A 13,754-nucleotide genomic window follows, 5' to 3' on the forward strand; every position below is an offset into this window, starting at 1 on the left:
TCAGGAACCAAACTAAAAATATTTTTTACCAACTTCTCACAGAAGTTAATTCGTTATATTTTATTGGTTAAAAATAATATAAAACATTCAAATGTATATCAATTTTGCACTGGTAATTTCTACAAGCTATGTTGGTTTTGTTATTTATTGGCTTTTTAAAAATTGTGAACTCTGCCTCAATTTAAAATTTTTTTAATTTTTTTGATAATGTTAATTAAATTTATAATGGAAAGTTGTGAGTTAGCACTCTCTACTCGAACATAATGTACATAATTTAGGGGACGATGGTCTCGTAGTCTATGCATCTTTGGTTCAGTACTTTCATTTGAGTGGAATTCGATTGTAAATATTTTTAAAAATTAAAATTTTCGCGTCAAGTAATGGCTTTTTTGCGTGTTACACGTAAATGTGTAGTTCAAAATTGGTTTACGAATGTAAATAACTATGACAGAATAACGGCAGTTAGTTCCGTTGCTTGTTTTAGTGTTTCTACATCTATGAGGAAGTCATCTGCTGCCGGTGCAATCAACTACGATGCGAAAATTGAAAATAATTCGCAAAATCAGATTCCAAAGGATCCTTTAGATCTTACATTTTCGGACCCGATAGCAGCCTTCAAGAGTAAAACAACTTGGGAAGTATTGAGAGCATATATCGTCTATAAAATATGCTCTTTTGATTATGTAGTGGAGAATAACGCCAAGGTACGAACCTATTTTTGCATCCATTTACAATGAATGTTACCACGTTTATAGTAACATTTTATTCTGCACTAAATCCTGAGTAGAAACAAGAATCACTATTAAAAATTTGCTTATATCGAAGTGTAGGTTCTCTTTTAAAAAAAATAATTACAAAAATAGTATTTTCGTAAACTACTAATGTTCCTTAACCATCCCCCTAAACGGCGTTTTGTAATTCACACGGAATACCTAGAAAAACAACTTAATAGTGGGGAGAACTGTGTAGACCAGAAAAACTTCCAAGAAAAGCTATTGCAATAGGAATTGGTAATTTCCTGGTCTTAATAGCTCTCCCCACTATTGAGTCATTTTAGGTACCTATACCGTTTGATTTTTAAAATGCCATTTAGGAAAGTGTTATTAAGGTCCAGTTTATGGAAAGACAATTTTTTATTACAATTTTATCCCGAGCAAATACAAGAAAATTGTATTTTTTCTGGGTATAATTTTAATGTCATGGCTATTTCCTGAATAGAATTATAAATTCTGTACCTTTTTTTTTTATCTAGCAATAAAGATGTTTTTCCATTTATTGTGAAAGCATAGTTTCTAAATTTCTAGTGGTTTCAGAAAATTACCATTTACAGGTTACATTAGGTAGTTGGTGTAGAGACACGGTTACTACCATTGTGCTTTAGCATAGCAGCTTGATCCTGTGGTTCTTTTTTTTTAAATTTTTATTTATTTGTATTCCATTGAGCCTTCTTTTAGTAGAAACCATAAGGCTATGGAACATGTCATTTACATATTTACAGTTATACATATACATACATTTTTACATGTACACAGTTTTAAATACACATACATATTTAGTTTTACATACATATAACTTTGAAGTGAAACAAATAGTGATAAAATTTTTTCAGATAATCTGAATTACAAATATTACATTATTTCTTTTATACATCCCCCATGGACATGATATGTAGAGCGATTTCTTATATTTATTAAGTAAGAAAAAAAATTAAGAAGGATTTAGGGTATAAGGATATTGATGTTAGGCATTTTAGCTATAAGTACAGGGGAGTCTGGCTGTAACCAGAATGCTTCCCCTCTCTCAGCAGTATATCTACTCCATAAATTCTTTTAAATTGTAAAATGGATTCCATACAAGTGTATTTTTTATGGATGCTTTATGTTTGTCTATGTTGCTGATTTCCATTATTTTGTAAGGTAAGCTATTAAATAGTATTCTGCCAATGTGCTTTATTCCTTGATACATAAGTTATGTGTATATTTTGTATTAGTATTCTGTTACAGTTTATAACAATTACAAAAAATATGTTTTTCATGTATGCTTCAGGCCGCCTGGGTGAATCTCAGATTACGGGAAATAATTGGTCTCTAGTGAATTGCTAAGAGTCCAGTGACAGTTCTAATACTTTTAATCTATTTCCTTACAGCTATAGATGACCTCTAAATGAGTCGTGTGTGTGTTCCAAGATTTATTTCAAAATATAAAAAAATAAAAATTAAAAACCTTGTAAAATGTCATTAGCATGGCTGTCCCATGACACAGTATACAAAGCTGTAGGTTGACTTGTGAACCAAATTGCTTAAGTTTGAAACTTATCTACAGATTTTTGAAAAATGTATACTTTATTGACTGATTTCTGAATATAAGTTTTATTTCAGTTTTGAAAATGCTCAGAGTACTTTGGATCAAAGTTGGTCCCTAGTGTTTTGTGTCATTAGCATGGTCAAAGTTTGTAAGCTCTTGGAAGATAAAAAAAGTTTTCTTGTTATTCTTTTATTGACAAGGATATTTAGTTTCCATTATGTTGGCAGAACTAACTTGGTTTTGGAGGGAACTACAAGCCTAAGTTGATGTTATCATATATTGTGTGGACTTTTTATGGTGAGTATGAAAATTGATTGTCATTAGCATGGATGTTGTAACTGCTATAAATAGTAATTATTAAAAAATATTTTTGTTCAGTATGATTGTTATCTATGTTTACTTCTTCATGGCTTAGTGAAAGTTTAATGGGTCTTCAAAGATTGTCAGGTTAGGTTAAAGTAAAAATTTTGGTAAATCTGTATTGTACGGATTAGCGCCAAAAAAAATCGTACAAATATGAAATAACTTTCATTATATGCTATCTTACGTCCTCTTTTCAGAACCGCCTGCGGAGATAAAAAATTCCAATTACTTTTGGAGATATCGAATTTTTTAATATTCATTTTTTGGCGATTTTTTTAAAAAAAAAAATTAAAAATCCGAAAATACCTTTATTCTGTGCTCTTTAACTTCCTCTTTTCATTAAACCCGGCGGAGATCAGAAATTCCAAATACTTTAGGAGATATTGAATTTTTTAATTTCCTTTTGTGCACTGCTGCGGCGTTGAGCGGGAAGCCTAAGATTCACACATATTTCTGGACATACCCGAATACTCACGTTGGCAAGCCTTCTTTCTTAAAATTAGCAAGAAGTAATTAAAAATACTTTGAAACATTGTAGATGGTTGGTTATATTAGGTAAGTATAGCTACATTAAAAAAATTGTAAAATCATTTTATGGTTGCTTAGCAAATAACATTTTAATATGTAGCTATCCAGCGCTAGGAAACCGTTTACATGATTTCACAGTATTTTTAATGTAGCTATCCTAACCAAATCAACCATCCACAATGTTTTGAAGTATTTATAATGTAGCTAACAACCTAATTGACCATTAGTTTTCATGAGTTGCATATTTATTTACAATAAACAAAAAAAAAAAAAACCGAAGATGCACGATCGGGCGTTTGCCTCTCGTCTGTTGAAAGGCTTGCCAACGTGAGTATTCGGGTATGTCCAGAAGGATGAGTGAATCGTAGGCTTCCCGCGTTTCACCATTGTTGCTTGTTTACAAGAATGATTTTTTTTTTTTTTCGCGACGTAGTTGAACGACTACATCACGTAAAAAGAAAATTACGTGAGTTCCTACTGTTCATCCTTTTTCCCGGTTTGTTAGGTCAGGTCAGCTACATTATAAATACTTTAAAACTAAACAACCATTAAAATTAATTTTTATTATTTTTAATGACCGTTCAGTTTCAAAGTATTTATACTGTAGCTGACCTGACCTAATCTACCTTTGTCCCGTTTTGTTAGGTCAGGTCAGTTACATTATAAATACTTAAAACTATACAAGTAAAATTAATTGATATTATTTTTAATTTCCGTTTATTTTGAAGTATTTATCATGTAACTAACCTTACCTAATGGAAAATTTCTGTTATTTAGGCATTCACGCACACACGGCAAAATATAAAATGGCGTCTGTTGAATGATTACATAGGGCTTGTATTGCAAAATAAGAACGGCGATATCTCCAAAAGTAATTGGAATTTTTAATCTCCGCAGGCAGTTTTGAAAATAGGACGTAAAAGAGCATATAATGAAAGTTATTTCATATTTGTACGATTTTTTTTGGCGCTAATCCGTACAATACAGATTTACCAAAATTTTCATTAGCATGGACAAATTCATTGTCATTGGCATGGGCATTTCTGAACTTGCTGACCATGCTAATGACACCAGTCCATGCTAATGAAATATTTTTCTTTTACAGTTGGATAGGGTCTTACTATATATATTTTCACTAAAACTCTTGAGTTATAAACACCAAGTTAAATGTTTTGCTTTGAGGTTTTTAAGCAGTTTATTCATAAATATATGCTTAAAATTTAGATTTATTCATTTCAATTTGAAAATCCAAACTATGTTTTGAATGATATTTACGGAGTATGTTTCCTATGTTTATATGGTTACAGATTAACTGGTAGTATGGCTAGAAAGAAAGCTGCAATGAGTACAGCAGAAAGATTGAAGGAGAAAAAAAATAATGTGAAAAAAGAAAGGGAGAGAGGCTCAAAAAAGACCCTGAAAAACTCAAAGCTCTCCAAGAAAAGAAACATAAAATATACTTGAAAGCAAAAGTTACCGGCAAGGTGAAACTTGTGGCTGATTTTAATGAAAGACAGAAAAGACAGAAATGAAAAGAATGGAGGCAGGCAACTAAAAAATACAGAAATAAGAAGAAAGAGGAAGAAGAAATGCAGGCACATTTACAAGAAAATGCACAAAATGTGTGAGATTCAGAAAGAGTCAATCAAGAAGGTAATGAAAACATACCATGCACATCGTCTATTCTGAAAGAGAAAGAGTCAGCACACTAAAAAAAAGGGGGAAGAAAACAAATTCGACTAAACAAAACAAAAGCTTACCGGAAAATTAAAAAATTGGAAGCAGTAAACAGTGCCCTTATGAAAAGGTATAACAAATACAAGAAAAGGTATCAGAGATTGCTGAAAGGGAAAGAAAAGACTCCAACATTGACTCCAAATGCGAAAGTGAAGAAAAATCTCCGCAGAAGAAAAGTACCTGATGATGTTCGCCATAAACTGGTGTTTGCAGAAGTAATAATAAGGAACTGGAAAGCAAATTTGATAGTATTAAAAAAAGTGAAAGAGAGAAACAAATTTTTACAAAGGTGATCTCTGGAAGAATTTTAAAAAAAGTATAGAATGCTGACTCACACTAAGCATTTTCTCCCCTTAAAACTGCATCTTGCAAACAAAAGGCCTTCACATGAATTAATTTATGAAAGGCAAAAGAAAGCAAGTATTGAATTTATGAAGAGGAAGGTACGACATTTTTTAGAAAATGAGGGTAATTCTACTTTATGCCCAGGTAAAAAAGATGTGGTTTCAAGAAATGGGAAGCAACAGCAGAAACGCTATTTGAACAACACATTAAAAAATCTGCATGCAAAGTTTCTACAGGCAGAGAACTTCAGGATCAGCTATAGTTCATTCTGTAGATACAAGCCGCCTTGGATTGTTCCCAGGAAAGTACATGAGAAAGATACGTGCCTCTGTGCTAAGCACGAAAACATGAAGCTTCTTGTTCAAAAACTATATTTCTTGGAAATTATTAAAGAAAGAAATATTGATGATTTGTTAAAAGCTCTTACATGTGAGAAAACTAGTGAAGAATGTCTAGCCAGAGGGTGCCCTCTTTGTACAAACAAGCATATCACATTCACAGAAAAGGAATTTGACTTTGATGAACAAACCAATGTAAAACAATGGTGTCAGTCCAACACCATCTGGCTCAAGAGCTGCTTTCTTTGTTTTAAAGATCTCTAGAGCAAAATGACTGTGTGTGATGTTTAACCTTACCATGTTGGTGCACTTTAATTTTTACTTGTTTTCAAATAACTATGGCAAAGTGAACTAGGCCTATAATTTTAATGTTTAAATATGCATGTTATTTTAAGATAAGAAGTGGACTTTGTAATTTTTTTCAAATTTCAATACCAAATTATACAGTTCTATTATTAAAATGGTGTTTACTGGTAGCATTATGTTAACTATTGATGTTTATCTTCTTCAAATCTTTGATTCAAAGTAAATGGCTTTTTTAATTTTTTGAACCTTAAGTGTGTAAGAAAGTTTGAAGATCAATGGCATAGTAATTGTTTCATAAAGGTGTATGGAAACCGTACATTTTGTGACTTTTTCCTTCTCAATAAGCCTAATTGTTATTTAATATTAAAAGAATAAATTAACAGGTTTCTTTTTTAATTTCATTTATCTACGTATTTTATCTGGACAGAATTGCCTACTTACTGTCTACACTTTTTGTATGCTTAATCATTTACATGGTGTCATATGTCATTAGCATGGATGCTTTTGTCATTAGCATGGTTGCTTGAATTTTGAAGTTTTAAAAAAAGTTGAAATTTTACATTTTCAGCTCTGCTGTAATGATACATCTCTTCATCCACCTTTGAGTAGGAGCTCATATATTTTTTTTAATTTTTAAAACTCATTGTGAAAATAAAAAAAACAGCACAGTAAAATGGCCTGTAATCTGAGATTCACCCGCCTGTGTTTGTCACTACTGTACATCCAAACCCAGGCGTCAACCTTTGACAGGAATATTTTTTATCAGAACTTGACTAAAAAAGGAATTGTCATTATGTGTACCAAATGTGCGACAGCATGTAACAATTCGATGCTCTCTGCCTCCATACAGCTAAAAAACATCCATGTCAAGAGTTAATGCTTGGGTTTGGGTGCACAGCAGGAACTCCTATACCTGGTGGGCCGGTGGCCGTTCATGAAACAAGTACCTTATTTTAAAAATTTTATTCACTTTCTACTGTGTCACAAAATACAAAATGTACACATTCTTAGTCACATATGGCTACACAATTAAAGCACAAAATTGTGGTGGCTGCGTCAATGCACAAGCTATTAATGTAGCATGTAAATTGTAATTTCTCAGACATCATTTGGAATTTATGAATATTGTTTTAATGGTACATATAGTAACGTCTGAAGTGCTGAATGACACTTCATCATTTTATTATTTTATTTACGGAAAGCTGCAACATAAGAATTTTACCGATTTAACAATATTTTACATGAAAATTTGTTTGAAAACAGTGGTTTTGAGCTTTACAGAAGTCCTTAACTTTGCCCAAAAATGGTGTTTTGAAATTTGCACAAGACTTAAAAGAAATTTACTATTGGGCAGGCCATGAAGTGGTGGAACATTAGGGGTGAACCCAGTTCAACAGAGACATTCAAAACAAATTATAATGGAAAACTGTTTTTTCTCCGGCCGTAAGATGTTGATATCTAAGCTCCTGTCTTTTAGAAAACAGTTTTTTACACTCTATATTTCTAAGGATCTCTGGAGAACCACATAATCAGGTTGAAGTGAATATTAGGTGCAAAATATGGTTGTGAAACAGGATTGGGACAATATCACTTGTTAAACAGAGTCGGCTATGCCATTAAATAATAAACCCAAACAGCTGTGTCATAAATTATCGCAACCTTGATAACAAACGCAAAAAAAAATAATAAATTAAATTTTTTCCTGAAATTGTAATGTAGTTAACTTAAATACATTCACTGTGGTACCGTATTATTTACCACGTCTCTAAAATACTTACTATCAATAATAGCCTACAATTAGAAAAAAAAATTTCTCTCGGAGTTGGCACAAATTTATCTGGCAAAATTTTTACCCATGAGTAGTCAGAGTTTATAGTTTTATTTTTAGGCCATTTTCATTCTAAAAACAGGATATTTTGGTGCTATTGTTTTTATTTTGTAAGAATTTTTTTACTTAAACAAAACTGTCTCGTGATTTTTCGTATTACTTATTTCACCAAAATGTTGTCATTTTGACTGATGCAATAATTGTAATATAATTATATACTTTTATTTTTTTCTATTTGTTACATGCCCACCAACAAACAGTTTTATTACTCTTGGTTGTGGACACAACAAAGACAACTAACACAGTACAAGTATAGTTACTGCAAGCATTTGGCCACTGGCAGCCATCATGCACCAGGCTGGCAAGCACTAACTGAAGGGGGGAACCTCCCCAAGTAGGCACTACCACCACTGGGCAGACACTGCATACAGCATAATCCACGTACCCGCAGGTTCCTCTAATCACACAGACACAAAAAAACAACAAAAATAAACAGTAACACAATAAAGGACAGACAATCAAACATACTGACAGAACAAGGATAGGTAAGTACAAAATGGTTAACAAAATATAAAAATGAAATAACATAGCAAAAAATATTAAATATAATTGTGCACAAAAAATTAAATTGAATGTAAGAATAAATTAGGTATACATGAAGACAATAAATAGGCAAAAACAATGACATTAAATTTTTAGACAATTGACAAACAAAAAATGGATAGCTAAAATATATGATTGTTTGTAGTGTTGATTAAAAGGATACAAAGTTCATAGGGTTAATGAGAAAATTTAATGAAAATTTAAATCAAATTTGTTAAGATTTTAAGATTAATTTGTAGAGGATATCATTATATTTGTGCACTGTGCCCAAGGCTGCTACTAAACTACTATTTAATTGGGGCACACTAAGGCCCGTATTGTCTAGAATATATTTATTTTTGATTTTGTTTTTGTTACAATTGTAAACAGAGTGCATGTAAATAGGTTCTGCAATCAGAAAGTGAAGTAAAAGAAGGTTTAGGGAAATTTAAAAAAAAATATATATATTTGATGACTTGATGTAAGCTTTTGGACATACACCATTGCTAAGCACATGTATGTCTGTAGAAGAAAACTACAAAAAACCCAAAAGACGAAAACACAAATTAAGCAAAAAATTGCTGTTGTCAACAGGATATAAACACGTACATAATATTCCATAACAGGAATATGGTCAACAAACAAAGAAAAACAAAGAAAAATGGACTAAGAGAACGAAAAAACCCCCACAAATGATGACAGCACAAAAATATTGAACCCAAAAAAATTCAGCACAACAATTGAAACGAGACAAAAACACGACAAAATGAAAAGACGAAACAAACACAATAGTTTTCAAAACAGAAACAAGCGACGTTTCGGGAACTGCTATCTGCTCCCGTCCTCAGGCAGAGACGCACGTGGTACGAAAACACAGGTGCGACTGAGTGAGTGTGAGTGTGAACTCAGTTTGCCTGGGTCCCCCGAGAACCAGGGGCTGGAAAAATGAGGGTATTTATCAGAGAATGGACTACATCTTGCTCAGCCAATGGCAGACAAGCTGTCTCCCCATTGGCTGTGCACCATGGAGTTAAAGCGGATTGGTTATGGTAGGTTGAGTATTGGCTATTGTTTTACGCTGCAGGGATGTTTCTCTCTTAATCAAAGGGATCGAAATATTTTTTAATTCAATGCTCTGCTGGCTGAAAATATTTTTATTGCTAATAATGAAGGCTGATTTTTGATTTTCCTTTTTATTTTATCGGGTTCCTGTATGAGTGGTGTGGAGTCTTCCCAGATGATTTTGTGGCTATTTTCCCATGTATGTTCAGCAAGTCTGGATTTTAGGGTTTCACCAAGACTGCAAGAATCATTTATTTAAATAGCTGGAAAACCATTTGACTTCAGTTCTTGTTAAAATCCATGTACGCTAAATTGCCAAGAAGAATTGTATGATTGACAGTGTCAAAAGCTTTAGTAAGATCAAAATAGCAGGCATCAGTTTGCCCCCTATTAATGACTTGATTAAGGAAAAAGATTAAGTTGTTAAAAGTAGACATTCCTGCTCTGAATCCATGTTGATTATTAGACAATTTCTTATTTATTTTAAAATTTAAAAGTTTAAAATTAATTTTTTCCAAGATCTTCGAGAAACCATTTAGTAAGGATATAGGACGGTAATTAGATACATTTAATTTATAGCCTTTTGTGAATGGGGATTAGTTTGGCAATTTTACATTGAATTAGAAAAGAAACTTGAGATTTTAAACTGGAGTTAAATAAATGTTATAAAAGTGATACTAGTATGTTAGAGCAATCTTTTAGAATGAATTTGGGAATGCCACCTGTACCTGTTGACCTAGAAGATTTTAGAGCTTTGCTACCACAAGGACAAGGCTTTCAGAAAGAGAAAGTATTGATATTGTTTTTGTTGGTAAAAGGTACATGGGGATAGTTATTTGATTTTACATAAATACTGGAAAGATACTGAGAAAATCATTGGATTGTAATAGAGGATCATTTGAAACATTACCTTTTATTTTGTCATAATTAAATTTCTTCATGATGGCCATTTTTGATAATTTTAACATAGCACCAATTTCTTTGCTTTCTTTAATATTATTATTAATCATATGATTCCAACGAATTTTATCATGTTGGATTAAGAATTTTACTTGTTTCTTGTAATAAGAAATAATGAGCATAATAAAGCATGTTGTTATTTCTTCTGTATAGTTTGTGGAAATGTTTATTTGATTTCAATGCTTGGTTTAGATCATATGAGAACCAATAAATATATTTAGAGGCTTTTTTGGTAGACAAATGTATGAATAGGTTAATATTTTCACAAATACAGTTATTTAGTTGTTCAACGAGATCGTTAACATCGGACGTTTTTATAGAAATCTGACCAATCATGATTATTTAATGAATTGTATAAACGAATAAGGTAACCTTTTTTTTAATTACTGATTACAGAGGGTAGTTTATTATAGTCATTTATATATTTAATTTTTTTGCACTCCTGAATATGTTTTTCACCAGGGATTCTATTTGGCTGGGACTATTGTTTTTATTGTATGACGGTGAAACTATCTAGAATATGGTTGGCATTCTGGGTGTTGACACCGCTGTTGATGGTGCGCTTTTCGGGCTGAGACGGAAGTGGGTCACGACTACTGTTGCTCCTGGTGGCAGGAATTTCGACATGTTCACATACATTTTATGCTTTTTGAGCCACTAGATAAATTCATGAATATTTCACTGTATGACCTAACATTTTAATTTTGAAATTAAATTTTGATTAATTTCTCTAAGTTCTTGCTTAATTTCAGCAGTTTCAGATTGTGAATCAATAATTAAGGTTTCGAAAATAAAGTTTTAATTTTTAAGGTCATCAACCTTGGCACAAAGAATCTCTACAGTTTTTAAAAGGTCTTCTAATTTGAAAGCTTCAGGCTTGAGAAATTAATCAGAAGTTGTTCACAATTGGTGATTTAAACATTTTTGAGTTATAAAACTGATTTGTTGAGATAGAGCATTATTAGGGGGTAAGTCAAACCCAGGAAATCAGACTAATTGAAAATTGACGAGTTAATGTCAGCTAACCATACAGATGAAATGTTGGATGGACCGATTTTGGCTAAGCGAGAACTGCACGTCCACACATCTGTTGGCTGTGAATGAACACTCTGCAGTGAATAATTGTAAGTTTATCTTGTATTTGGTTTGTAAGGCACACCCTCTCCGATTAGCCCAATAGCATAAAAGTGAGAGTTAATAATCCAAATAAAATCATCTGGTTTTATTGGTTCCTATTTAAAAGCAATTTGCCCAACAACTATTTAAGAGGACGTACAATTCAAATGTCTAACATTTTTTTGAAATAAAATTTTCGAAGGTGCCAGTTTCATATGGGTAGACATGTGGTCTTGCATCAGGTCTGTTGTGAAAAGTGATATAAAGGTAATATTATCGCCAGTCTGGAAATTTCCTAAAAAGCCTGGAATATTTGTGTTTGTTTGAAGTAGCACATTTCTCGGACACATATTTCTATGGCCAGAATTCTCTTACACAAGGAGGTAACCTTGTCTAATGTATAGTAATGTGGTGTAACCTGTTACACCAACTTTATCAGGGATTTTATGGAGGTTATAATTTATGTTCATAATGTTTATCGTATTTAATGTATAGGCATTTAAAATATTTTAAGTGATACTGAAAATAAATATAAATAATTATTCATTTGAGGTGTTGGATAGGCAAACATAAGGTTGGTGTTTGTTTTTTGTATGTTATTTTCTTTTGTTCATTAAGTATGAGTCTGGTTTGATTTTGAACATATTTATGGCACCACAGTAATGTTAAGGAAATTCCTTTGGCATAAGCAGTGGTGCAGTTTTGAAATTGGTTGTCTTCTAAAAGTAATTTTTCGTTAGTCGTTCATGTTTATTAAAATCTTGTCACTTGGAAATACAGAGACGTGTTCGCTGAAGTCTACTTCTGTAGTAAAATGTTCACTGTACTTAATTTTTGCATCTGATCAGGATAGCCATGCCTTTTTGTAAATTTCACTACGGAAACTGGTGGGACATTTGTTGTATTTACTATCCTTGTAAAGTTGACTTCGAAATATAGTTTGGGTTTTGTGATTGGTTGGTTGGGCTATATGACCGCCTCACCCTTTGTAAGCAGAGGTCATCACATTGTCCAACTAGTTTTCGCTCAATCGTTGTACCTCCGGTTTGTGTTGTCTGCAGCTAAAATTACGACATTAAATGATGTGAGAATGATAATTTCACTTCTGCTAGTTGGGACCGAGCCATTTGTATTTTGAAATTTTTTTATTTTATTTTTAACTAGAAATCTTACCCCAGTCGTCAGCGTAGGCCGGGGTGACTAGTCACTCATGAAAATATATGTCTCAAAATTGTGTGTACACCAATCAGCAATCACTTAGCATGACTAATACGTTCCTAAAAATGTTTATGTTATTTGAAATCGCTAATTCTGAAGCATTAGTCACCATACATAGCAAGGCTAATTTACTTAATGTTTTCCAAAATGTGTAGGGAAATATTCTTTACTTAATATAAATGCATAGAATAACACTCAACAATAAATATGTCACCATTTAACTTCATAAGGCTACCATCAACTACTTTGTATGACAAATACGACACCATGTAATGGGAGATAGGTGGTTATGTACATACATGTCAGTCGGCTGGTTGGCTTGCCCGCCCGGGCATGACCTTCAACTCGCTTAGGGTACTTTCCACGAACATTCCAAACTATCCTTCACTGTGCCTACAGTTGACTTGCTTAAAACTAAATTGCAACCAACATAAGTGTGGCCTTCATGACATTCTGCACGCTGTAATACTTCTGGTTTGTCTCAAATACTTGAACTTGATGCATTATTCTTTCACTTGGAAGCCATGATTCCAATATTATTTCAACTGCAGGTGCTTGTGCATGTAAGTTACAGGCAGACGAATGGGCAGATGTTGCTTTGTGTTTGTGCGTGCGAGTTCCCTGCCACTGGCTAGAATGTAGTTAATCACAGCCTGATCTGTAGCCGGGCGACAATCATACGGCCTGGCGGCATACGTGTGTACGTAAAAACATTTGGTCCTTTACATTCCATAGCCGCAACTGAACTTGCCATAGCCGATGGTTGTGCAACAGCCGATAGTGTAAGTCTGACCTGTGTGTGTGCATATTTTGCTCCCTTGTATAGCTAACTGTATGTCATGGTACATATGTGGCATCATGTCTGACTTTTTTGTCTGTGGCAATTTCGTGCTAACTGAAATTTACAGATGTGCTTTTCAAGACTGGGGCAGTAAAATTAACATCGCAATGAGTGAATTCACGCAATATGAAGACGTGTTAATTGAGGTGTTGGTGTACCTGGTTAGGGTAAACTGTGGGAGTCAATAATTAATTTTGAGCAAGCTTGTAATATCTATAAGAAGAAA

The 13,754-nt window shown here is 32.8% G+C and overlaps 1 protein-coding gene across 1 annotated transcript in view; it reads left to right on the plus strand.

Moving 5' to 3' along the window:
* Positions 1 to 280: 280 nt before the first annotated feature.
* LOC134529182 (proline dehydrogenase 1, mitochondrial-like) overlaps positions 281 to 13,754 on the plus strand; it is a 161,762-nt gene continuing 148,288 nt past the window's right edge. The window contains exon 1 of the mRNA XM_063363018.1: positions 281 to 704. Within this exon, the coding sequence (XP_063219088.1) occupies positions 381 to 704 (324 nt within the window). The 5' untranslated portion in view covers positions 281 to 380. The remainder of the gene's footprint in view (positions 705 to 13,754) is intronic.

Source organism: Bacillus rossius, chromosome 2, assembly GCF_032445375.1.
Source record: "Bacillus rossius redtenbacheri isolate Brsri chromosome 2, Brsri_v3, whole genome shotgun sequence".
In the NCBI taxonomy this organism is placed as follows: Eukaryota; Metazoa; Arthropoda; class Insecta; order Phasmatodea; family Bacillidae; genus Bacillus; species Bacillus rossius.